The sequence below is a fragment of the Theobroma cacao genome, chromosome 3 (assembly GCF_000208745.1).
Source record: "Theobroma cacao cultivar B97-61/B2 chromosome 3, Criollo_cocoa_genome_V2, whole genome shotgun sequence".
NCBI classification, from domain to species: Eukaryota; Viridiplantae; Streptophyta; class Magnoliopsida; order Malvales; family Malvaceae; genus Theobroma; species Theobroma cacao.
This window is the reverse complement of record NC_030852.1, coordinates 25675101-25701960: the sequence shown is the minus strand read 5'-3', so window position 1 is coordinate 25701960 and position 26860 is coordinate 25675101. Positions and strand designations below refer to the sequence as shown.

General features: G+C 34.0%; 3 protein-coding genes across 3 annotated transcripts; 1 reads left to right on the top strand and 2 right to left on the bottom strand.

The window, feature by feature from the left end:
• On the top strand, window positions 1371-4345 carry LOC18605073 (uncharacterized protein At1g04910). Its single transcript, XM_018116752.1, has 6 exons — window positions 1371-2156; window positions 2393-2561; window positions 2850-2939; window positions 3040-3323; window positions 3428-3686; window positions 3831-4345. Exons 1-6 carry the CDS (start codon window positions 1510-1512, stop codon window positions 4056-4058), a joined length of 1677 nt encoding a protein of 558 aa, XP_017972241.1. The 5' UTR covers window positions 1371-1509; the 3' UTR covers window positions 4059-4345.
• On the bottom strand, window positions 8814-12559 carry LOC18605071 (beta-glucosidase 13). The gene is made up of 13 exons (XM_018117184.1): window positions 12428-12559; window positions 12217-12338; window positions 12009-12078; window positions 11840-11898; window positions 11650-11725; window positions 11425-11502; window positions 11244-11331; window positions 10880-11129; window positions 10398-10513; window positions 9985-10205; window positions 9726-9866; window positions 9511-9619; window positions 8814-9410 (listed from the first exon to the last, which is right to left on the bottom strand). Exons 1-13 carry the CDS (start codon window positions 12525-12527, stop codon window positions 9239-9241), a joined length of 1602 nt encoding a protein of 533 aa, XP_017972673.1. The 5' UTR covers window positions 12528-12559; the 3' UTR covers window positions 8814-9238.
• On the bottom strand, window positions 22545-25832 carry LOC18605069 (beta-glucosidase 13). Its single transcript, XM_018118003.1, has 13 exons — window positions 25597-25832; window positions 25392-25510; window positions 25242-25311; window positions 25079-25137; window positions 24888-24963; window positions 24684-24761; window positions 24502-24589; window positions 24137-24386; window positions 23910-24025; window positions 23499-23719; window positions 23240-23380; window positions 23033-23141; window positions 22545-22936 (listed from the first exon to the last, which is right to left on the bottom strand). Exons 1-13 carry the CDS (start codon window positions 25688-25690, stop codon window positions 22750-22752), a joined length of 1608 nt encoding a protein of 535 aa, XP_017973492.1. The 5' UTR covers window positions 25691-25832; the 3' UTR covers window positions 22545-22749.

Sequence of the window (26860 nt, the reverse complement as noted above, 5' to 3'; positions counted from 1 at the left end):
CTTGGGTGAAGCCACCCAAGTAGGAGATTTAGGCCCCCGATTTGGAGAGGTCTCAATTTTAGAGAAGATTTATAATTTTATAATAATTATAATATAATTAATTATATTAAAAATATTTAAAAATAAAAAATAAAAAATAATTAATAAAATTATTTTTTTATTTTTTTAATTATATGCTTAATAAATCTCAATTTTCTATTACTTCTTTATTTTTATAATACTATTAATTCTTAACTATATTTTTTTATTTTCAATAAACTAACAGTCATATGTATTTAATCATTTTCAACAGCTATTTTCTTCTCACTTATTTTTTTTATTTCCAATCAACGCATTTAATGATTTCCAACAGTTATTTTTCCTATATAAAAAACCAATTATTTTTTTTCAATGTATAATATCTATTTTTGAAATCTTCCTTTCTCATTTGTTTTTTCTTCTTTTAACTTCAATTTTTTTTAAAGAATACACAAGAAGTCTGTTCTTTTATTATCTTCATAAAACTATGAGCCTCATTTGCGGTTTGCAATAAACATTCGACAATTAGGTACTATTATTCTAATATTCACATATTTGTTTACTTTAATTTACAGATTTTTACTTTTAAAATAATGTTAATAATTTCAGTAAGTGTTGCTTCAAGAGAAAGAAGTTTTTCAAAACTAAAATTAATAAAATCTTATTTAAAATCAATAATATCTCAAAAAAGATTAAATAGATTAATTATATTATTAATTAAAAAAATATTAAAAGAATTTATTATAAAAGTTTAATTAAAAGTTTTACATATCAAAAAACTAAAAGAATAAAGTTTTAATAATTTTTTTTAATTTTCATAAAAAAATCTCAGTTGAATATTTCGCTTTAGATATTTAAACTTATTGGGCCGTCTCTACGGTGGGTCTTTATATGACAGCTGGTTTTGATTCTTCTCCTTTACTGCACTTCCATGACTCAACAATTTTGTCTATGCAATTGGCTTAGAAAGTGAGAGTCTGATGAGGACCGGATGCATTTAAAATCAGAGTTAGAGACATGAATATGGGGTATCTCATATTCTTTTATCCAGCAGTGAATTTATAATATTCTTTTATTTGTATATTGATCCATGCAATTCAGAATCCAACAAAAATTGACGTGACTTGCAGTAACTTCTAAAATGAAGAGGAGAAAAGTTTCGAAAACATGGTGGCTGCAACGTGAAGGTGCATGGGGTAGTTTCGAAATGGGAAATTGTGTCATATTCAAGTTTTTTGCCGGGAACATCAACCGTTTGTGCAACTAAATAACTACCATTCGTTTTTGGGTGCTTCATATCCTCAGTGGTCACTAGTATTTCTCCAAGAAAATGTTGAGTACCTTAAATATCTGACAGCTTAGTCAAGAAAGTGCCTAAAATTATAAAAGAAACTGATCCGAGGTCAGCAACTTGCCAAAATACAGTATTCAAGAGAATATGCAGTACGCCATTAATTAGCAGGAGTGAGGAGACTTTCCAGAAAGGCTTCCATGGCTAGAGGAAGGACCATTAAGAACCCCTTCATCAGTCTAACTCCAAGGTCATTATGTCAGTTGATCTCAGCCTCGCCACTGACTTCACTCTTTTCTTCCAAGAAGACATCACCATCCCTCTTTATCTTCATCCTCTCGTTTGTAGTTTCTTTCGCTTTCTTGGGAATTTCCGTTCTCAGGTTCTTTCCTAGTTCCCAAGATTCAATCCAATGTTCCATCGTATCTCCATCATCCCCATCTTCACAATCACTCCCTACTTTTTCATCTTCCCACTCTCAGATTATCTTGGCAGCTTTACTTGCGGGGATAAACTCTTACAATGAGAATGAACCGAGGCTTGGCAGCAGTGCAATGGTGCCGCTGCCAGTTCATGTGGTTTCTGGGAACTTATCTGAGGAGGAAAGAGAGTTCTGGCAGCAGCCAGATGGCAACGGGTACCGGCCTTGCTTGGAATTCAGTATAGGGTACCGGAAAAAGTCCGCCAAGATTTCAGGGGAGAAAAACAGGTTCTTGGTTGTGGTGGCTGCGGGGGGATTGAATCAGCAGAGGAATCAGATTATTGATGCTGTTGTTATAGCTAGAATTCTGGAAGCTTCGTTAGTTGTGCCAATCTTGCAGGTCAACCTGATTTGGGAAGATGAAAGGTAACGAAACTTATTTAGTTCTATTTGGTATTTGGTCCTTTAAATGCCAATTTTCTGACAAAAATTTCCTATGGAAACATGATGAGAGGAAATCCTTCATATGAACCCCAGTTTTTGGTCTGTAGAGCTTGTCTTCTAATGCCTTAAAACTTAAGGTTCATATAAAGTAGTTATCGGACGATGAAAAGAGTTACAAATGCAGTTTTATGCATCAATCTGTTCTATTGAAATGTCAGTGAATTTTCGGACTTATATGACGTGGAACACTTCAAGAGGACGTTACGAGCTGACGTACGAGTTGTATCTTCACTACCCTCCACACATTTGGCGGCGAAACAGACCATTGTAAACCAAATTCCTTACAATGTGTCTCCGCTTTGGATCCGCGCTAGATTCTTCAAACGAGTAAGGAAGAAGATTCTTACCCTCGACAACTTTTCTCTGTTCATCAATTATCTTTTTGCTGCATTTTTATCATGTTCGAATTGCCATTGAGGGGAATGCTACATTTCCCAATAATGCCTGAGATTTTGTTCCATTTGGCAACTTAAATAGACTCATACTTGAGAAATTCTCATAAGCAGACTGGTTGTTATTATTATTTTTTTCACAAAGTTCACTAGATTTTGACATTATCTATTCCGGGCTAGCATTTAGTTTCATCTCATTTTCGAACATTTTTTGCTCATTCAGCTCAATCAAGACGGTGCTCTTGTACTCGGAGGATTAGACTCAAAGCTTTCCAAGAATCTTCCACCAGATCTGCAGAAGCTTAGGTGCAAGGTACTTCAAGATTTTACTAACACTATTGAAATCTAATTGCTATAGAGCAATTATTATATCTTCAAATGATACTTCCTTTGACATGCCTTCTATATTGCAGGTCGCCTTCCACGCATTAAGATTTTCCAGGCCGATTCTTCAGCTTGGCAATCAACTTGCGAGGAGAATGTGGATTGAAGGTCCATATATTGCCCTTCATCTCCGGCTGGAGAAAGATGTGTGGGTTCGAACCGGATGTCTCACTGGTTTAGGTCCAGAATATGACAAAATCATCACCCAAATTCGGGAGTCTCAGCCCCGGTATCTCACTGCAAGAGTGAACATGAACTACACTCAACGAAGGCTCTCTGGACTGTGCCCCCTAAATGCATTAGAGATGGCAAGGTAAATTAGAAACATAACCCTTGAACTTTATAAGGCCAAGAAATCTCTCATCCAGAGTATCAAGATTTTGATTATGGACTGCTGAAAATCATGTTTTATTGCAGGCTCTTGAAGTCTTTAGGGGCGCCAAGAAGTGCTCGATTGTACATTGCTGGAGGAGAGCCATTTGGTGGCACCAGAGCTTTGCAGCAACTTGCTGCAGAATTTCCACATTTGGTGAGGAAGGAGATGTTGGCACGCGAGGGAGAACTCTCGCCATTCCTCAACAGCTCCTCTGCTCTATCTGCAATTGACTACATCGTCACATTTAACAGCGACATCTTTATACCTTCCCATGGAGGAAACATGGGTCGAGCCTTGCTTGTAATTAACCGAAGCTCTATAACTATGTTCTTTTGTTGGCATCCTCTTGTTTATCTGCTGCATCATGCGAATCTGTCATTTTAGGCATGAAACAAGGCAAACTGATCTCTTGTTTCTTTATTTCTGTAATGTTAATATTGACAGGGACACCGTGCTTACATGGGTCATAGGAAATGTATAAGGCCAAACAAAAGAACCATTCTTCCTTTCTTTGAAGACCCCTCCATTTCTGAAGAAGAACTCAGAAAAATCATAAGATCGCTGCACAATAAATATCTGAAGTCTGAGCCAAGTAAGAAAGAGAAAACCAAAGACGTAATTGCGTTTCCATTGCCTGAATGCATGTGTAGACAGGGCACAGGTGTTTACTGAGCAACTCTATGAATAGATTCAATTTGTACGCCATCTGTGATGGATTTGTTGTTTTCTTTACACTAGAATCCCGTATAGCATTTTGTTCATACTATTTTCTTGTCTATTCAGCCCTTTTTTTTTCCTGTTCCCCCTTTGGAGTGAAGGCCAAAGGGGACATTGTAGCATGACCCTGTTTCCATCTTGTCCAACGTTGATCTGAGAATCCTGTAATATTTCCAAGTAAGGTGTTCTTTTATTCTTAAAATGATTACTTATACAATAGTAGTATATATTTTTTTCCTTGATGACAGTTGAAAGAGGTCAGATTGGTTTGTCAAGTAATTTAGATTGGTATGCTTTCTCTTGGGTCTACGTTGATAGCTTACATAGTAACTGGAAATGAACCTCATCCAAGCGTTGAAACAACTTTATATTTTTTTCAAAGTTCAAATGTATTAAAAATCTGAAGAACTTCAGTTCTCCATCGAAAAGATTTTGCTAGGCTTTGTTGTGATTTGGAAGAAGTTGGGATACGGCTGCATAATGCAGCCTCTGTTACAGGCAAGGAAAAACAGGGATGAACAAAAATGCTTAGCAAGGAACTAAAGTTCATCCAATTCATTACTAGTTGCTGAAGCTATTTAAGTACAACAGACTCATATGTGGATAATAGCCTGCAACACTTGGTCACAAGCATAAGACAAGTGTTAAAATACATTAAGAACTAAGCATGCATGACAACACGTAAATACAAAAGCTGAGAGGAGTAATAGCTGTTAAGGACTTAAGTTGAGTTTGGACAAGTGTTAAACTGCTACTGCAGGTTGCATGCAAGTATTAGCTTCAACAGGCTTGCCCCTTATAAAGGACATTGAGGCATGCCATAACAAAATCACACAAGGATCAACCCCTGTACATGAACCAGCAAAAATCTCATATACAAACTTATTCCACACACTAAACCAACCCTTATAGACAAAAACGGAACAGAACTCAGGAATATATAAAGTGAACTTTCTAATCTCCTGGGCAATTCCCAGGAACGGACAAACACAAAAGATATCCCTTCAATAAAATAAGAGAGGTTGCAGTAGAAATTAACAGGTATTTTAACTATTGCTTCCTTCTATGGTCACAGAACCCTTTACTCATCTCCACAAACTGTGAACAACTCTATTTGTCTCCCTATACCAGATTTGGCAAGATTATCAGCTTGTTGATTTGCCTCCCTCAATTTGTGTTTGATTTCCCACTCTTTCACCCTTATCTTTTAGAGCTTCAATATGAAGAACACACTTTCTTAACTTTTATGGAGTTGAATCTAGTGTCTATACCTATTTTACAATATTAGTGGAGTCACTTATCAATACTGCTTGCAACTTTATGAACAATTTTTAAAACTAAGAAATCTGAATCATGGATAATTTCTGTGATAGAAGCAAAGAAAGCATATAATGTAAGTATAAACATGAGTTGTAATTATTAATTTTAAAAATATTTTTTTATTTTCTTTTTACTTGTAATTTTAAAAAATTTAAAATATTTACTTTACTTGCAGTAAGTTTAGATTTAGTTGGTTATTATAAAGGTTTAGGTCTAATTAGTTATTATAAATAGATTCTTATATAGTTTTTTATTTTTTTATCAAGCAACTTAGTTTTTCGTTTAAATCTTGAATAAGAAATGGGAGATGAGAAGAGATTTGGTAGAAGATGGTTAGACAGTCTTCAATCTTTAATTGTGGATAGTCTGAGTAAGAGACTAACTTATTAGCTATCAAGGGAGCTTTCAACGAATATGGAAATGTGGCTGAAGTCTTCATCCTAAGGAAGGTTCAACAAGATTTAAGGAAGGAGATAAACTTTGCCTTCGTCATGCATAGAGAAAGGTGCGAACTTGATACAGCATTGAAATGGGGAGGGCATCAGTGGATGGATGAGAAACGTCTGTTGGTGAGAAGAGCTGAGCCGCTGAGAAAGGGGTTTGAAGATCGATGAAACAGAAGTTCACAAGGAAAAGTCCAAAAACTTGAGATTGAGAGACATGTGCAGGTGGATGAAGAGGATAGGGAGAAGATTTTAAAGGAACATAAAGAAGGCCTTAATGAATGGTTTGATTGTCTTTATCCATGCTCTGAAAAGAGCAAGTTATGTAGCTCCAAAGTATGGGTAAGGGTAAATGGGAGACCGTTACATTTATGGCACCGATCTTTCTTTCAATTTTTAGGGTTTAGTTGGGGCAGTTTTTCCAAGGTTGATAGACAGACAAAGTTAAAGCTAAGATTTGATAAGTTCTAATCAAGTGGAGACCACCAACAAAGATAATATTCCCCCGTTTCAAACATATGGTCCTGCAAAAGTTATGGAAATTACCAATGCACATAGTGATAGCTCCGGACATAGAGAAATTGGTGTTGACGGAAGTGACGGCGCCTAAAGCAGTAGACTTGGCTGGCTTAGTTCTCCGTTTCACGTGTGAGGATGAGAACCATCAAGAATGTGGGTGTTGCAATCTTGACACATGCGAAATGACATTGGCACGTGGAAAAGGCTCTTAGAAAGGAGAGAAATTTCTGAGGAGCTCCTTTTGAATTTGAATGAGATTGACGAGATGATTCAATCGATGTTGAAAAGACAGAAGGAAGGAGAGGATTCAGGTGCACCTTTGGTTGGAAGGGAGATGTTGATGCGGAGATTGCAGGGACAAAGGGTCTACGTGGGGAAGAGATATGACAATGTTAAAGGAACTAACTAGGTATGAGTAAATGTAAATCGAATTGAACAATTAAACTGAATCAAAATGAGTTTGATTTTTTTTATTTGGTTAGTTTGGTTTTTTAAATAATTCGGTTAGGATAGTTCAATTATTAAAATTAATTCAGTTCAGTTTGAGTTAGAAAAATTTTTAATCGAACTTAAAGTAAAGATATTATAGAGATTTTGCATGAAAAATAAATCGTTAAGTTAATCTCTTTTTCTCTTTAGTTCCTCTTTAATTATATAAGTATCAACCTTATTTATTATAATTTATTATTATTATTTTTAATATTTTTAAAATATTGATTTATCAAAAGAATACAACATAATTAAATATACATAAACAAAAAAATAAAAAATTTGTCAAGTTTAGTTTTTAAAAATCGAATCGAACTAATAAAATTAGTTCGATTTCGGTAAGTTCGATTATTTGTATAATTCGATTTGATTTTAATTATTTTTAAATATAAATTTAATTAATTTAATAATTAATTATCTAAGATTAAATTAACCAAAATAACTATTTACATACTTTTAAAAATAAGTACTTTATCGGGAGCTTAGTTTGCAAAGTGGGTTAAAAAGAATCGAATTGTTAGGAATATGAGACATGTGAAGGTAGACCAGCTAATGAAGGTGGGTCATGGAATGATAGTGGGCTTGACCCAAAAAGAAGAAGAAGAGTGGGTGAGAGCTCAGCCTATCTGTTAAGTGGTGATGTTATGCAAAAGACAAAGAGTTGATATTGGGCCAAAGGAGGCTGACAAGGAGGATGGAAACTCATCAGGTAGAGGCATTTAGTCGGCAAAGAGCAAAGGGGATAGAAAGCAGAATTCGAGAGAGGAAAATTAGGGCAAGAAACGAGAAAGATTTTCTATGGGAAAGGCAATCCGATGCAAAGGAAAAGAGGGTGTACGATAGAGAAGGAAAAACGAAATAAAAAAAGTAATGCAGGCTTGGAAGGATTGGGAAAGTTGATAAAATGGAGATGGTATGAAGAAGTTGACGAGACAATAGTGAGGAGTGGGGGGAAAGCAAGATAGATTAAAAAAGAAAGGGAGAAAATTGAATAGAGGGAAGAATAGAAGAAAAGACGAGAAAGTTGGTAAAGAATCTTTACCAAATGGGGATTTCAAGAATAAGAATGAAGTTTTAAAAGACGTGAGGGTTGCTTGGTCAATTGAGAATAAATTGGGCTTCACTAGTTAGGAATATAAGGATATGCTACTGGCAGACATGGCCAGGGAGGTAGCGGCAAGAGCTAAAGCCAAGAAAAGAACAATAAAAGGGAGCTACAAATGACAGGGAGGAGACAGATTTTATCATGAGGTGTCCAGCTGATGTCGTTGGAGGCGTGAAATTGTTTTGATGGATTGCTTGTCCTGGCTTCACAAGTGATGTTTTGCGTGGAGAAGTTTTAAGGAATTGAAGCAGGTTGCCTGTTAGAAGATGGATGTATGAATGCTACTAGGACTTTTCTTTGGGGTGGAGCAAAATCTAGATGCTTTTAATCAAGGTAGTATGCTTGGGTTATAGTTTCCCTTGTGTAATTTGTTATGTTTTTTAGGTCTCTTTTTATCTTTGTGCGGTTTAGAGGTATGTTTTGGCATTAGGATTAGAATTAATTGGTAATTTGATGAATAGTTAGGTACATTTGGATTAGGATTTGTAGGTTATTTGATGAATGGGATAAGTCTCTATTTTTTTAGAGGCTTGATTTCCCTTTGTTAACGCTTTTGTCGTGTGGAGTAGTAAAGTCCTTTTTGTAAGTATACTGTTCTTTTTCTCTTCATAGCTTCACTTCGTATTGCACAAGAAGTCATTTTACAAAATTCAAGATTTATTATGACATCCAAACTTTTAAAATTAATAAAATTTATACTTAAAAAAAAGTAGAGTTACTTTTCACAACTAAACTACTTTATATATCCTAGTCATTTGATTTTTTTTTATGATTTTTAAGTAAAATGTGACACCAAAAACATAATAAACATTTAATCCATTGGCCAAGGCCATCTTAATCAATTCAACACTTGAATTTAAGGCTTCAGACGGTCTTAAACAAACATATATTGGCAGGATACGCAGCCATTGCTGAAACATAGCAACTTAACTAATTGTACCAAGGAAGGAATGTATAGGAACGTGAGGCAAGATCATATATATAATTCTCTAGGAGATTTAGGCTCCAACACTACAATCTTTGTGCATGGACCGAGCTCAGTAGCAATAATGACAGCAGTCTGTGACTCGATCAAAATGTGCTTATAAATTGCAGAGTTTAATCTACAATTACCATAACACAACACAACCACATGTACCCAGCCAGCCTGCATTCGATACAAGGAGAGAGCAGAGTCTTTTTTTCTTCTTGAATTTTTCTGAATGATAAATATAAATTTGCTTTAAACATGATAAAGGCGATTTTTAGGATGCATGGTTTCAGGGACCTTTGACAAAATCATGGTACCATGTGGCAGATTTCTTGGGGATGCGCTTGAGGTTGTTCTTGTAGTCAACGTAGTAAAGTCCATATCGGACGCTAAACCCTTCTGTCCATTCAAAGTTATCAAATAAACTCCAATAGAAATATCCTTTGACATTCACGTCAATGCTGGGTAATAGGCAACATATAGCACATGAATCAGTTTCCTAATTAGCTTGTGAAGGATATCAAAGAATGAGTGCACGTAAAAACATAGTTAGAGGCTCACTTGATTGCCCTGCGGAGTTGTTGCAAATGTTTCTGAACAAATTCAATTCTAGGTTGATCATTTATTGCCTGATGAATTGGAATGCTGTCGTCATTTTTCTCCGTGAAACCTATGTGAAATTAATGGATCATATGAAGATGTATTAGCAATCACATAAAAAAATAATAATAAGTAACAAACTCGATAGAAACGAAGCATGGAAACAAGCTCCAAACCATTCTCGGTAATGTAGATTGTAAGGTTTTTATTGTAGTGTTTCGTCATGAACTTCAAAATTTTGTACAGCCCTTTTGGATAAACGTAAATGAACATGCTCCCTCCAGCACTTGGACCAATAAGAACTCCATCTTTGTCCACTGCCAAAACAAGACAGCAATAAGATCATTCCATGTATTCTTGAAAAGTTCTTTTTCCTCTTCCTTCTGAGGAATAAAAAGCGGATGTTCATTTTAATAAAGATGAATTTAAGATTACCTGTGGCATTGACATGTTGGTCTGCTGAGTAGCTGATGGGTGCAGCTTGTGGATTAATTGGAATGTTCTTAGCATATCTTGCGGTATAGTAATTGATGCCAATGAAATCAAAAGATCCTTTGACCAGCTCTTTCTCTTTTGCACTGAAAACGGGTAGCCTATCCTTCACCAATCTTCTCATGCTCAGAGGGTACTCTCCTCGCACCAGGGGTTCCATAAACCTGGAAACCACACCAACAAGGCAACAATGCATTCAACATTTTAAATAATTTCGATCATTGGTTTTGCGGCTGCGAAGTGGAATGTGATAAATTAACTCTGGTGTTTTGCTTCTCAAATTTGACTTTGGTAAGCTGGATATTCGTGATAAATTACTTGAGAAATTGTTCATCAGATAGAGTGATTTTACTAACCATCCCAACTCGAAATCCATGGCTCTTTTTGCTGCAACTCTATCAAACAATGTGTTTGAATAGGGCTCATAATACTGCCCAACAAGGCTCAATCCAATTTGTCCCCCTTGTGCTGCCTGGCAAACCAAATTCAACGATTAATTAACACAATATAGAGTCTATATTCTTTTTCTCTTTGAAAAGTGGTTAATTTATTGAACACAAGGCCACAATGCCATTCAAAGTCTAATCCTAGGTCAGAGACTTCACTTGGCATAAGCATCAGGCCTGTGCAAAGAAGAATATGGACAATTACAAAAAGAAACCAGCATGAAAAAGTGTCTAAACCGGTTTCCAAAATTCCTTCCCTAAGTTTAGGAAAACAAAGGGGAACAAAAAGAGCTCACTACCCAAGCCAATTCCTAAAATATGAAGTCTATAATCTAATAGCATATGGTCCTAAAATACACCGAGAGAGGGCATTTTATGGCTTATAATTTTACCAGGTACTTCTCTTTGTAAAGCCTAGCAACAGTTGCATGGGCAAGAAGAAGGTTGTGGACAGCAATGTAAGGTTCAGTGGCTGCATTGCCAGCGGGACACGCTTTTCTATCTGAACATCTGCCTGGTGGAGCCATTCCCAAGCCATACCCGAATTTAGCAATAACTAGTGGTTCATTGATGGTAATCCAATTTTTAACGCGATCTCCAAATGTTTTAAAACAAATTTCAGCATAATCCTTGAAATCCTTCCTGAAAAGAGAAGGTAAATTTATTACAGAGTAATTACCATCAATTACACTCACAAGTTGCGAAGAGTCAGAGCCTTAATTCGAATGTAGAACTAGATATTACAATGAAACTTACACAATAGTGCGGTTTAAGAAGCCTCCGTACTTCTCTTCAAGGGCTTCCGGTGAGTCAAAGTGAAATAGTGTCACAAAGGGCTTGATGCCTACAATTGATGAAACATATAAAATATATTAGCCAAATGACAACAACAAAGTTGGAATACACCAAAACTTAATTGCAGTAAGCTTCTGATCACCATGTTTAACCAACTCGTTGATGAGACTGTTGTAGTGATTGATGCCCTCCTGATTTATTCCACCACTCAAAGATCCATCTACATATATAGGAAAAAATATATATAAAGTGGTTAATTATATTACTGTGCTTTAAGGGACTCCAATTATTTTCTCTCTTTCTCTCTCTTTTTTTTTTTAATCATTTTTTAGCAGAAGAATAAAGAGTTTGATCAAGAAAATATTACCCGGTAAAATCCTAGTCCAGGGGATGGAAAATCTATAAGCATCGACGCCTAGGTCCTTCAAAGCCAAGGCATCTTCCTGCAAGTACATTTACCATTTCTTTAATAAAGCAATGGCCGGATCTGTGGTCTTGTTTCTTCTACATGGAACTTTAATAGTAACTCGAAAGCCTAAGATGAGAGACGTTGTTACCTTGTAGCGTTTATAAGAGTCGATTGCTACCTCCAAGTTACTCTTGTCTATTATTCTGTCTGCATGAGAACCAATAAACAATTCAAAGGAGAATTCTAATTTGCTAGCTGCTGTCAAAATTCCAATTAAGTACTACTATACCAATCATGTTACTATTTAAGGTGACAACCTGGGAATTTCCGAACAAATTCGTCCCAAACGCTCGGTCCTCTCCCTCCAAATGTAGTTGATCCTTCAATCTGCATTCAATGTAATTATTTATTTTATTAAAATTTATTAGGTGACACATCCGAAAATACATAGATTAATAGAAGTATGTGACAAGAGAATATGTTGCATCATATATCATATGACATTCAGTTCCAGATGAAGCTCACCTGAGCAGCAGCAGTGGATGCTCCAAAAACAAAATCTCTTGGAAAATGGGATCTCTTGACATTCAAATATTCCCCAGAGTTTGATAAAGTTGCATCTACCCCTTCCTGGGATGCTTGAGTTACTGCATTGAAATTTTAGTGTGTTAAAAGACAAGACAGCCTAAAACAACAAACAAAAAAAGCACAAAGAAAGCAACAAAGGTGGACAGACTTTGGCCATGCACAGACAAGCAGGCAAGCAAAGCAAAGGCAGAGATCCAGATGAGACTCTGCTGAGCTGATGCAATCGAAAATGATGAAAGTGGCAACATTGTTAGCTTCCTGATATGAAAGATCTCTTGGTTTAAAGATTGGCATGTGTACGAATACGAGGGATGCGCCTCTTATTATATAGGATCGCATCCAAACTATATCTGACAAGAAAGCTGATTTACTATTTTTTATTCACTAAAAAAATCAATGTGACAGCCATGAAAGAAACAATTCCTGTTATGTTTTTGTGGTCGATGAAGTGTCATTACCTTCCCATTTCTCCCCAAGATAGGCGGTTTTGTTAGCAACGCTCCAGCTTATTTGACAAAATTTATTCATTATAAGTTGTTAGTGTGCATTGCATGGTGAATACTTGTATTTTTATTTATTTTTAAATAATAATTATATAGTTATTTAATATGGTCACAATTTTTAAATATTAGTAATTGTTGTCATGTGTATTGCAAGTAAATACTTTTTTTTATTTATTTTAAATAATAATTATATAAAATATAAATATGTTTAAATTATGAAGTTGGAAGGATAAATAATTCAAGGTTTGTTATATAAATTGATCAGTTATTCAATACCATTAGTATATACACAAACATTTCCAATAACATTCGAAAGTAATTGAAATTTTATATTTTTTTAAAAGTGAAATTTTGTAATATTAACTTGTAAACTATTTAATATTATTAAAATTAAGAAAAAAAATATTTTAATCTAAATCACTCAATAGTAGAATTCTCATTTACAAAATGGATAAATCATATAAATATTTATATTACAATTTAGAAATATAATGATCAAATATGTTTGTTCTCCTCAATCAAAAATTTTACTAACATTTTATGCTTTTATATATATCATAGATGATGAATAGAGAATTTTGAAGCAAATGAATTATTTTATAATAAAAGTGATTATATGTACATTAGATAAATAAATAATACTATTATTAATTTATTATTATTAAACTACAGATTGATAATAAGGCAATGGTTCGAGTTCTTAATAGTTCATTTGTACATCTTGCTCTAACCTAGATGTGATTAGAGCAATTAAAGACTTGCAAATTAGTAGACATTGGGAGGTTAGCATAAGTCACGTTTATAAAGAGGGGAACAAAGTATCTGATTTTATGATTGATTTAGTATTGGATTTAGGTCCTGATATTAATTTGTATGATTCTTTATCAGTAGATGCGTCATTCTTACTCTTAAATGATAAGGTGGGAGTCTGTATTTCACGTTTGATTAAATAATAAATTTTTATTCTCAAAAGAATATATATTAAAATAATAATTTAAAAAAAATTAACAAAAATGTATCATAATCTACATATGCAAGTAAACCTAATTCGAAACAAACTCATAAAAACCACAAGTAAACTACCGCAAAGTAAATTTAGATGTCGCTTGATATCTGCTAATTAAATTGGGTGTAAGTTGTTCTTTTTCACTATTATTTTGATGTTTATTTTTACATTTATTTTGATATCTATAATTAGTTTGATGGTTAAGATTTAAAGCTAACGATTGTCATTTAGTTGCACACGTGCCCAATGGAGTAATCACGCACTACAGAAAAGAAATCCTCTGCCCCTATTAGTGCCTCCTCCCTATTTTCTTACCACCTGTCTTATAACTTACTAACATTTCTTAAGGTGTTATCCTAAACGATATTAAGTATTCAATCTTTTAACGTTAGCTTTGATAAATATAACATAAAACTGCAGCTTATAAATAATAAAAAAAAAGAAAGAGAAAAGGCTGCAGCTTACAGTGCCTTTCCAGCTTAAGTCCTAAAACACAAATCTTTCAAAAAAAAAAGAAACTTTTGCGTTTCTCAGTCAAGAATTCGCGGACTTCCATTTTGATAGAATCGTGAAGTCAAGGAAAGATTGAAGGTTTCAATTTCTCTGCAGCAATATTTTTTCAGAACAGTGAAAATAAAGGTACTTAACCAGTGGCAGTAGCCATAGTTATGGGCTTTTAAATATATTGTTATTCAGAATTAGAATTCATAAAGTTAAATGTTATAAAATTTTCATTCTTGTTTGATTCAAACTTGGGGATTGTAACTGTCGAATTTGCTTCTACTTTTTAAGCAATTTCACGCTGCATTTGTTTGGAATGAATTAATACATCTTTATTTCGACGTTGGTTTCTAACCTAATTATCATTCTCCAGATTTGGAATATTCAACCCCACGGTTGTTTATGATCATTTGGGAGAAATATTCTCAGCACTCATCTTTGGAAGCTTGAATTTTTGTATTTTCTTATACATTAAAGTGAGGAAATAATTAGTTAGGTTGGTGTAAGTTTTTCACAAGTTAACATTTCAAATTATAACTCAGACACTAAGCTTTATATTTATAGGGTCATGTGGCACCTTCTTCTACCGATTCTGGGTCATCTAGGAATTTAATAATTGATTTCTATTGGTTAAGCATGTATGAACTTTGATATTTATATTAGCCCATGTAATATTTTAAATTTCCTTTTTGAGATAGAATAGAAAAAATGAAAGCATTGCCATAGAAGATGTAGATTGATATTTTTAGTTGATTATACAATTAAATTGTGTCAGTGTGTGCGGAAGATTTTTAGCTAATTCTATGTGCCTCCAATGTAATTTCAGTTATAAAATCCAGATCCCGATGGTTGAAATGTAAATTTTTAGAACAGAATAGTCATATTTGAAACTATTCTCTAATTTTGTTGGTATCTTAAACCATTGAAAATCAACCATAGAATCTTCTTTTACTGTCCAAGCATGTTACGTCCTTGGAACCAATGCTGCTATGATGTCTCTTGTCTCGTATACCAAATAAGCTTGATTTTATTCACTTTTTTTTTTTTGAAGATATGAAAGAGGTTGCTAGTTTTGTTCCTTGGTTTCATTATTAATTAATGCTTGAAAATTGTCAATTTCTTGCTTAGTGGATCTTGGTAGTTGCTGTTTACTAAACACTTGTCTATGGTTATACCTGCTCCAAGTTCAAAGTTTATTTGAGTTATTTTATTTATTTGTTACCACGTTAATTGAATGCTTAAATGCACAAACAGGCCCAAGCCGAAATGCTTAGAGCAGAGAGGCTATTAGCTAAAATAGAAGCCTCCATAATCCCTGCTGCTCCTGATTATGACCAAGAAACAATCACTGATAAGGAGTGGTTTATGTTTCGCAGAGTTGGTTTAAGAATGAAACCATACTCACCTCTTGGTGTGTTATCTTCTAGTTTGGTGATTGAAGATTGGATTTAGAGTTAAAGTGCCGACGCTTTGCACAATAATATGTCAGGTATTCGTGGTGTTCTTCGATGGTGTTGTTGAGAATATACATTTTCATTGTCATTAATTTAAATATGAAATTGATTTTGGAAGATCTTTTATCTTTGCAAACAGTTAATTACATTTTTGATAATTTAAATATGAAATTGATTTTGGAAGATTTTTAGCTAATTCTATGTGCCTCCAATGTAACTTCAGTTATAAAATCCATATCCCAATGGTTGAAATGAAAAATTTTAGAACATAATAGTCATATTTGAAACTATTCTCTAATTTTGTTGGTATCTTAAATCATTGAAAATCAACCATAGAATCTTCTTTTACTGTCCAAGCATGTTAGGTTCTTGGAACTGTACTGCTAGGGGCGGCTTAATAAGTTCAAAAGTTTAAAATGAAATATTCAATAAAGCCATTTTGTATTGAAATTAAAAAAAAAATTATTAAATTTTTATTCTTTTAGTTTTTTGATATGCAAAATTTTTATATTTTTTAAATGACTAACATAAAATTAACAATCAAAAATTTTAATTCAAATAAATCAACTATCACATAAAATAAAGATAATATAATAATATAATATAAATTAAAAATTAAAGTAAAAAAATCTGTAAATATTATAACAATAGTACATAATTGTTGAATGCTTATTGCAAACCGTAAATGAGATTCACGGCTTTATAAAGATAATAACATAACAGATTTCTTATGTATTCTTTGAAGGAAAATTGAAGTTAAAGAAAGAAAGAAGAAAGAGTAAATGAGAAAAGAAGAATTTAAAAGTATATATTATACATTGAAAAAGAAATAATTGGTTTTATATATAGGAAAAAAAATAGTTGTTAGAAATCATTAAATATGTTGATTGAAAATAGGTGATATAAGTGAGAAACAAATAGTTATTGAAGATGATTAAATACATATGATCGTTAGTTGATTGGAAATAATATAGTATTTTAGAAATTAGAAAGTGATAGAAAATCGAGATTTATTAGACACGTAATTAAGAAAGTGAGAAAACAAATAATTTTATTAATTATTTTTAATTTTTATATATTTTTAATATAATAAATTATATTATAAAATTATAAAACTTTCCTAAATTGAGAACCTAAAACCCTTACTTGGGTGGCTTTACTCAAGGGCCGACCCTGTATACTGCTATGATGTCTCTTGTCTAGTATACCAAATAAGCTTGATTTTATTCACTTTTTTTTTTTTTTGAAGATATGAAAGAGGTTGCTAGTTTTGTTCCTTGGTTTCATTATTAATTAATGCTTGAAAATTGTCAATTTCCTGCTTAGTGGATCTTGGTAGTTGCTGTTTACTAAACACTTGTCTATGGTTATACCTGCTCCAAGTTCAAAGTTTATTTGAGTTATTTTATTTATTTGTTACCACGTTAATTGAATGCTTAAATGCACAAACAGGCCCAAGCCGAAATGCTCAGAGCAGAGAGGCTATTAGCTAAAATAGAAGCCTCCATAATCCCTGCTGCTCCTAATTATGACCAAGAAACAATCACTGATAAGGAGTGGTTTATGTTTCGCAGAGTTGGTTTAAGAATGAAACCATACTCACCTCTTGGTGTGTTATCTTCTAGTTTGGTGATTGAAGATTGGATTTAGAGTTAAAATGCTGACGCTTTGCGTAATAATATGTCAGGTATTCGTGGTGTTCTCGATGGTGTTGTTGAGAATATGTATTTTCATTGTCATTAATTTAAATATGAAATTGATTTTGGAAGATCTTTTATCTTTGCAAACAGTTAATTACATTTTTGGTAATTTTGTTATGTATAAACATTATGTTTGTAATAGAATAGATCTTGTACCTTATTGGAAAGTAATAAATAATAGAAGTACAGATTTGAAAGTTTTCTAGCATGATTCTATTCGTTCCTAACTCTTGCTTTCCATGAGCCATGCCATGTTTAATTATGTTTCGAACTCCCTCTGAATAGAATCACTCTTCGAAATTTGAAAGTTACATTTGACATCAGACTAATAATGGAAAAAAAATCGAAGTTGCTAGTAATTCATCTGCTCTTAGAATTACTCTTCAAACCTTAGTGGATTAGAATTTGGGTGCAAAATCTTGTCAGGGAAAAACAGGATGTAAGACATTTGACAATCATGTTATCACTTTAATCCCATTTGGCACATAGTTGATAATTAGATGTGCAAAGTCTAATGCACCATAATGGCAAATGAAATCAAATAGCGAATCAGTGATCACTACTGTTTTTACAGACTTTGAATAACAATGTGCATCAAAATTCAAAGGGATATCTTGCCATTTCTAGCTCAAAAGAGTGAACTTTTGAGTAATACAAAGGGATTTCTTACCATTTCTGACTTGAAAAAATGAACGTTTGAGTTTTTGGAAAGTAGAAAGAAAAAAAAAAGACTAATTTCAAAGAACAAGACCAAACACTAACTTCTGGTGGGACAAAGTGAAATAACATAAATGTCTTGAGTGTTCTCTATATGGATGCCGAAAGGGAGTGTTATTGTAAAACTGAGAATTGTTGTAGAGGAATGAATAAGTATGGTTGAGAAGGAGGTTTTCTTTTTCGTGTTCTTGGAGTAAAAGCACGTCGGCATTTAAGACTGAGCAACCAGTCGGTTGCAATCGCATAATCGATAGGAATAGATGGTCATGGCCACAAATGACTCGATTGTTCAATGCTGGTTGTGGCATCGGTTATGATCATCGATTAATCTGACAATGCAATTCGATTGTCAGGGCCAATTCCTTCCCACCCAAATCGACCAAAAAATCGAATAAGGTGAAATTCCCATTATAGGTCCCATTAAATCCCTTATCTTCTTCCCTCTCCTTCCAATAGTTGAGAGATTGGCCCTCTCTCTTCCAAATTTGAAAACCTAAAATTAAAAACCTCCCCCCATCCATCTTCACTTGCCATTGCCATCTCCTGCTACTTTGCCACCGGCCATCACTAGCCGCCTCACCCAACCTACCTCCTCGTCGACTGCCTCTACCTTCCCTTCCTTACCCATTTATCTTCAAGGTTTGTAAATTTTGATAATTTTATGGACTTAGTTGTGGTTTGATTCTGTTGTTGTGGTTTTCTTTTTTTTAAAAAGAAATCAATATATTAAAGGTTCTTAGTCTTCACTCCATCGTTTGTGGTGCTACTTGGTCTTCTTGTTCTTGGTTTTCTGATTGGCTATCTCATAAAGAGAGTTTAGGAAAAAATTGCAGTTGAAACCATCTATTATTCAAAAACCTAGGTGCCAGCAGTACTTGGCTATATTGTTTTAATTATCAAATTGTTCTAATTAAACCTAAGCCTTCATATGATCCAATTAAAAATATGAGCTTGATTGGTTATTTTTTAGCTTTAGGCCATTTAAGTCCAAGCTTAAACAAAATTTATAACCAACTGAAACTGATCAAATCGTGATTGGTTTCGGTTTGATTAATTTTCTCATCGGTCATTTTAGAATATCAGTTTCGTTGGTTTTGGTTTCTTTCAAAATCGAAATCGATTGAAATCGACCGATGTTCTCCCCTATTGACAATCCGTAAAGGAGGGAAGATTCGGATTTATGAAAGGGAAAGTAGAGGAAGAGCTTAAATTTGAAGACTATCCGCATTGAGGATTGAGATTTTTAGAGCTGCAGATAGATTCTAGAGGAGAGGTGAAAAGAGAGTGATAGAAGAAATTAAATGGGAATGATGCAAAATACGAAGTAATTGAGAGTGGACCGATTTCAATTCTGAAAATGTTTTGGAGGCAAAGTTTTGATTTTCGGATTTTAACCACAAAAAAATAAACTTTTTAACCCTTCAACAAGTAGGGTTCTAACCTACAAAGAAAAACATGAAAAATAAATGAGAAAGACTTACATTTGTTAAAGGATGCCTGATACCCATGCAATTCGACAGTCCTCTTCTTCTTCTTCAGTTCCAACAAGCTCAATTATCCCTTTGTCTAAAAGAGCCTAGAAGGTGTAATTTTTCCCCTTAATTGCTTTGATTCTGGTTAGATTCTCAACAATTAAAAGAGGACGCAGAATCCTTTTAGCATCAAAAAAGATGCACACTTCTCTTTTGATTTTCACCTACAAGATAAACAATCATTATTAAAAACGATGAAGAGAGTAAGAATAACAAATTGTGAAAAGGAAAAATTAAAATTTGCAGAATTACTTTTCTACAAGAACTAAAGTTAAGGGACTTTTATGTAATTTTACTTCTTCTTTTTTTTTTTTACTTTTTAGGAAAAGAAAAAGATGCTTAACCTAGAACTTCAGTTTTCATTTACTACTAGTTTAGTGGCTGAAGTTCACCTAGGTACTAACTATAAACAAAGTTTCTAACCTTCAAAAGCAACAAAACTCATTTCATTAGTCTCACAAAGTTCTGCATAAAAAGCATACTTGAACAAATTTACAATAAATCTCATTTAAAGTAGAAAAAAAAATTTTGAACTTATGTAACAATGGATTAATGGAAATAAAAGTCTAACGTAACTTTCGGGTATCTCGCATCTCTTACCTTCCCAGTGTACTCAACCTATTCATGTGTTTTCCTCAAATCAACCCTTATTTGTAATGGATTTGCTCATCCACGATTTGCCACTACACTTTTTTTTTTTTTTGATTTGCCACTACATTTGAAATCCTTTTTATCATTTTATAAGGATGAGACCATGCTCCGGTAGAAAATGCTCTTGAAAGCCTATTTGTAACTATAGAGGCATCAGGATAATGCTCGATAATATGAACATTATGATCTTAATTAAGATCTCTCTACAGAGTCTTACCCATACGCCTTCTTGCATGTGCAATGTGAACTTTCAATTCATGCTTAAGCAGCTCACAAGCCAACTCTAACCTCTCGTTCCTAAAATCATCTACATTGTCACATTTTCTACAATCAGTGTAGGCTTGTGAAGGACACTTTACCGTGTACCCCAAGAAACTAGCTTTTTGATTGAAACTATGAATAGTGGGAAATAGATACGTGCTAAGGCACTCTTTAACACCTTTTTTAGGTGAAATTTTTTTTAAAAAGTCAAATTTGGTCAAAAGAAAAAACTAAAACCGACGAAATTAATATTTTAAAATGACTGACCAAAGTCGACCAATCATAAAGAAAACCAATCAAATTGAAATCGATCACCACCATCAAATCAACATCTGAAAATCATAGCCATCAGACAAAACTCATATGCCAAAATTCTCAGGCCATCGTGCCATCAACAGTCCACGTTTCGAAATTCATATCATATAATCATAACATGTTAAGCCCCATATGCTTTGCCAGCTCAAATGTCAAATTCAACATACCTCCAATTCGTTAAATGCATTATTGCATAATGATTCCCCAATCATATCATTTGTCATGAGCAAATTATTCCCATATACCTAACACAATCTTAGCAGTCATTATACATTCCCACTCGTCAAATCTATCAAACATAGATTATTCCTCAATTAGGTAGCTCATCATGAATAATTACTCCCAAATGCATAGCATAATCTTATACATACATAGTTACGGCAAGCTCAACACGTCTCAACGAAGCACAACAATTTTTGAATGGGCTTGATTCCCATTTTTCAAAACATATATAAGCATATACATACCTATAGCTTTCAACAGCCTTTATAAAAAATCAGGGCACATCTCAACGAAGTCGGAATTCATAGAATTCAATCTCAAATAATTGTCTAGGCATTTCCCTTCAAGGCTGACACATCAATCATGTATTTCGTAGCATCATCTATGCATACATATATATTTTACCAAATTATAGTTTTCAAAACTAAACCCCACTCACAGTGATAAACAAATTCTCCCAGCAGCAACCAAATCCAGCTTTACTTGCCTCCAACACATTTCCACATTCAATCAATGCTCTGTAACTTCATTTCTCCCTTGTAGCAAACATACAAACCAATACTTAGCATTTCAAATAGATTCTAGCACCTAGTATAGCTCAACCTTCAACTACTCAACATTACTAGCCTAGTTTCTAGTTCCATGCTCAAAACTACTTAAACTCTTACCTCAGGTGCTGATTTAAACCAATTTATATCTCCAAATTGCCAAAAACGCAAGGGGAAACAGCAACTAAGCTGAAGCAACACAATTCCAAAATTATAAACCGTTTAAAGGAGGTACTATAAGCTAAAAGATTTTTTGTTTTAGGACTTAAGCTGGAGACGGTACTATAAGCTGCAGCTTTTATTTTTTATTTTATTAAATAGCTTATAAACTGCCGCTTTACGTTATATTTGTCAAAGATAACGTGAAAAATAAAAAAGCTGAAAACTTAGTGGCGTTTAGGGTAATACCGTTAGGAATGTTAATAAGCTATAAGACAAGTGGCAAGAAATAGAGAGGAGGCACCAATGGGGGCACAAATAAAGGCGGAGGATTTCTATTCACTACAGTGGCCTGGTGGAAAAGGGTTCCCGGCCTTGCTTGGATACCGGAAAGGTCCGGCAAGGTTTCAAAGGAGAAAGATAGGTTCTTGGTTCTGGTGGCTGCAGGGGATTGAACCGGTATAGGAACTAGATTATTGAAGCTGTTGTTATGCCTAGAATTCCTGAAGCTGCGTTAGTTGTGCCAATCTTGCAGGTCAACCTGATATGTGGAGATGAAAGGTGATGAAACTTATTTTGTTCTAATTTAGTATTTGGTCTTTTAAATGCGATTTAGTTATGAGCAAATAACATCTAATTTTCTGACAAAACAAATGCATAGATGCTTTCGCGTTCAGTATATTGGAAACGTATGAATGCTATGAACCAGAAGGCAGAGTCCTTTTTCATTTTTCTGATAAGAAAACTAATGGATTCTATTAGCCAGCCTGCATAGTAATTCATCCCTTAAGAGAAGCTTACAGATGCTATCCACCTGAAAGCAGGGTACTTTTTTGTTTTCCTTGTCTATTATTTCTTAATGAATTATATAATTTTGCTATAACAATAATGAACTCGATCTTTAGCTTGCTTGTTTCCTGCCACCTTTGACAAAATCATGGTACCATTTAGCAGATTTCTTGGGGATGCGCCTGAGGTTGTTCTTGTAATCAACGTAGTAAAGTCCGAATCGGACGCCATACCCTTCTGACCATTCAAAGTCATCGAATGAACTCCAATAGAAATATCCTTTGACATTCACGCCATTGCTGCGTACAGGCAACACATTGATCAGTACTTTTCTGAGCTAGTGAAGGATATCGAAGGAAGAATGAATACATGTAAAAACTTAGTCAAAAGCTCACTTGATTGCCCTGCGGATTTGTCGCAAATGCTTCTGAATGAAGTCAATTCTATGTTGATCGTTTAGCGCCTGATGGATCGGAATGCTGTCGTCCTTTTCTTCCGTAACGCCTATACGAAATAGTTACGAAGATGCATTAGCAATCACAAAATTAAAAGCATCTAAGAATTCAATAGAAAGGAATTAAGCATGAGAATCAAGTTCCAACCATTCTCAGTAATGTAGATTTCAAGGTTTTTATCGTAGTTTTCCTCCATAAACTTCAAAATTCTGTACAGCCCTTTGGGATATATGTAAAGGTACCAGCTCCCTTCGGCTTTTGGACCAATAAGAACTCCATTTTTGGTCACTGCCAAAACAATTCAGCAATAAGATCTTTGCATGTATTGTTCAAAAATTCTTTTTCCTCTTCCTTCTGAGGAATAAAAAGCAGATGTTTATTTAAATACAGATGAATTTAAGATTACCTGAGACATTGACATGTTGGTCTGCTAAGTAGCTGACAGGTGCAGCTTGTGGATTAATTGGAATGTGCTTAGCATATCTTGATGTGTAGTAATTGATGCCAATGAAATCAAAAGATCCTTTGACCAGCTTTTCCTCTTTTGCACTGAAAACTGGTAGCCTATCCTTCACCAATCTTCTCATGCTTAGTGGGTACCGTCCTCGCACCAGGGGTTCCATAAACCTGGAAGCCACACCAAGGCAACGATGGATTCAACATTTTAAATAATTTCAATCATTGGTTTTGTGGGTTCGAAGTGGAAACATGATAAATTAGCTCTTATGTTTTGCTTCTCAAATTTGCCTTTGACAAGTTGGATATTCGTAATAATTTACTGAGGAAATTGTTCATCAGATAGAGTGATTTTACTAACCATCCCAACACGAAATCCAAGGCTCTTTTTGCTGCAGCTCTATCTAACAATGTGCTTGAATAGGGCTCATAATACTCCCCAACAAGGCTCAAACCAATTTTTCCCCCTTGAGCTGCCTGGCAAACCAAATTCAACAATTAATAAACATAATATATAATCTATAATCTAATAGCATATGGTTCCTAAAATACACCGAGGGAGGGCATTTTTATGACTTATGAAGTTACCTGGTACTTGTCTTTGTAAAGCCTAGCAACAGTTGCGTGGGCAAGAAGAAGGTTATGGGCAACAATGTAAGGTTCAGTGGCTGAATTACCAGCGGGACACCTTTTTCTATCCGAACATCTGCCCGGCGGAGCCACTGCCGTGCTATACCCAAAGTTAGCAATAATTAGTGGTTCATTGATTGTAATCCAATTTTTCACGCGATCTCCAAATGCTTTGAAACAAATTTCAGCATACTTCTTGAAATCCTTTCTGAAAAGAGAAAGCAAATTAATTAATGACAGGGTGACCATCAATTACACTTATAAGTGGCAAAGAGCCAAAGACAGAGACATGAAGTACTAGATATGTTAGAATGGAAACTTACACAATATTGCGATTTAAAAAGCCTCCGTACTTCTCTTCAAGGGCTTGCGGTGAGTCAAAGTGCAATAGTGTCACAAAGGGCTTGATGCCTTCAATTGATGAAACATATAAAAGGAATTAGCCAAATGACAAAAACAAAGTTGGAAAACACCCAAAACTTAATTTCCGTGAGCTTCTAATCACCATGTTTAATCAACTCGTCGATGAGACTGTTGTAGTGATTGATACCCTCCTGATTTATTCCACCACTCAAAGATCCATCTACATATATAGAGGGAATAAATTGTAAAGTGGTTAATATATATTAGAATGCCCTCCGACTATTGTCTCTTTTTCTCTTTTCGTTTTTGAACAGAAGAACAAAGAGTTTGATGAAGAAAATATTACTAGGCAAAATCCTGGTCCAGGGGATCGAAAATCTATAAGCATCTATGCCTAGGTCCTTCAAAGCCAACACATCTTCCTGCAAATACATTTTCCATAATTTGTTTAGTAAGTGGATGGCGGATTTGAAGTCTTATTTCTTCTACATTGAACTGTCATGGTAACTTGAAAGCCTAAGATGATAGATGTGTTACCTTGTAGCGGTTATATGAATCGATTGCTACATCAAAGCTACTGTTGTCCTTTACTATATCTGCAGAAAACCATTTACAATTCAAATGATAACCCAGCTGCAAATGAAATTCCAGTTAAGTACTTCTATATATTAAGAGTCATGTTACTACTTGAGGTGCCAACCTGGGAATTCCCGAAGAAATTGATCCCAAACGCTAGGTCCTTTCCCTTCAGATGTAGTCGATCCTTCAATCTGCACTTGACACTAGTATGTGACAAAAGAGTGTCTTGCATCATATATCCTTTGATATTCCAATTTCGGGTAAAGCTCACCTGAGCAGCGGCAGTCGATGCTCCAAAAACAAAATCACTTGGAAAATGGGATCTGACATTCAAATATTCTCTAGAGTCTGATAAAGGTGCGCCTACCCATTCCTGGGATGCTTGAGTTACTGCATCGAAATTTTAGCGTGTTAGATACAAAGCAAGCCAAAAAGAACAAGAAAAACCGTGAAGGAAGTGAGAAAGAGGAACAAACTTCGGCCATGCACAGACAAGCAGGCAAACAAAGCAAAGGCAGAGATCCAGATCAGACTCTGCTGAGGATTCCGAGCTGATGAAATTGGCAACATTCTTTAACTTAATTTATAGCTTGCTGTTTCTTTATAACACATTCATATCCACAAAAAGATTCGGCTGCAATTCCTGAAGTCAATATATGAAGGTCTCTTGGTGTTTGTGGAGTGGAGAGTGAATGCGTAAGAAGAGGAGGATGCGCCTCTTCTTATGTAAGACCCCATCGAAACTATATCTAACTAGAAATCTGATTTAATTGGTCATTGAAAAATGTAATCAATGTGACAACCATGAATGATATGAAACAGTCCCATTTATGTTGTTTTGGTTGATGAAGTGTCCGTTCCTTTACTAATTGTCCCCAAAAGTAGGCGGTTTCGTTAGCATCTGTCCTTATTATGCGACCAAAGTTGATTCAGTTTCTAGTTTCAATTCACTCTGAACTGAACCCAAAAAGAAGCTAACGTTACAATTTAATCCTTTCCATAATCTTCTTCTTGATATTTATTTGAATCTATCCTAAACGTTTTCTTCTTTTCTTTTTTTTTTATTGTTTTTGTTTTTGAAGAGACAAATTTTATTAATAAGATAAATAAATGCGTATATGTACAATGCCATAGAGAATTTGAAATAAACATAAAAAATAAAATCCATTCAAAGTTCCCGATGATCAGGTCAATAGCGTAAATTGGATTAATAAAATATTTTTAAAATATTATAAATAAAATTATAAGCTATACATATAAATATTCTGAATAATTGTATAAATAATTATAAGAATTAAAAATATTCATTATGATTAGAGATGGATCCAAGATTTATATTTGGAGGGGGCAATACTAGCTAATATACTAATATATATAATATTATATAAAAGTATAAATACAAATTAACTCAAGTGTAACATATATTGTTTTGTATTTATGCAAAGATAACAAAAGATTCTATGTTTTTTTATGATTTGAAAACGTTATAAAAGTTTTTAAATATCAATACTATAAAATATATTTTTCTTTATATACGTATCCAAACAATTATCCATTCAAGAATCTTCCTTCAAAATTGACAATATTTTTTAAAAATATTTTTCTACATACATCAAATTATTTTATCAGCATAGAAATTTTAAATAGTAAAAAATACTCTATTATAATCATAAACTATCAAAATATATAAAATAATAATTACTCACTTGAATATTGAAAGAAAAAACTAGTCTCACTCCT

Coding starts and splice junctions, on each gene's coding strand:
- LOC18605071 (XM_018117184.1), bottom strand. CDS start 12,527: ATGTTGCCACTTTCATCATTTTCGATTGCATCAGCTCAGCAGAGTCTC. Junction 12,079..12,216: donor CATCCACTGCTGCTGCTCAG/GTGAGCTTCATC, acceptor CATTGAATGCAG/ATTGAAGGATCAACTACATT. Junction 9,867..9,984: donor CCAACATGTCAATGCCACAG/GTAATCTTAAAT, acceptor TTGTTTTGGCAG/TGGACAAAGATGGAGTTCTT.
- LOC18605069 (XM_018118003.1), bottom strand. CDS start 25,690: ATGTTGCCAATTTCATCAGCTCGGAATCCTCAGCAGAGTCTGATCTGG. Junction 23,381..23,498: donor CCAACATGTCAATGTCTCAG/GTAATCTTAAAT, acceptor TTGTTTTGGCAG/TGACCAAAAATGGAGTTCTT. Junction 22,937..23,032: donor CAAATCCGCAGGGCAATCAA/GTGAGCTTTTGA, acceptor GCCTGTACGCAG/CAATGGCGTGAATGTCAAAG.
- LOC18605073 (XM_018116752.1), top strand. CDS start 1,510: ATGGCTAGAGGAAGGACCATTAAGAACCCCTTCATCAGTCTAACTCCA. Junction 2,940..3,039: donor TGCAGAAGCTTAGGTGCAAG/GTACTTCAAGAT, acceptor TCTATATTGCAG/GTCGCCTTCCACGCATTAAG. Junction 3,687..3,830: donor ACATGGGTCGAGCCTTGCTT/GTAATTAACCGA, acceptor TAATATTGACAG/GGACACCGTGCTTACATGGG.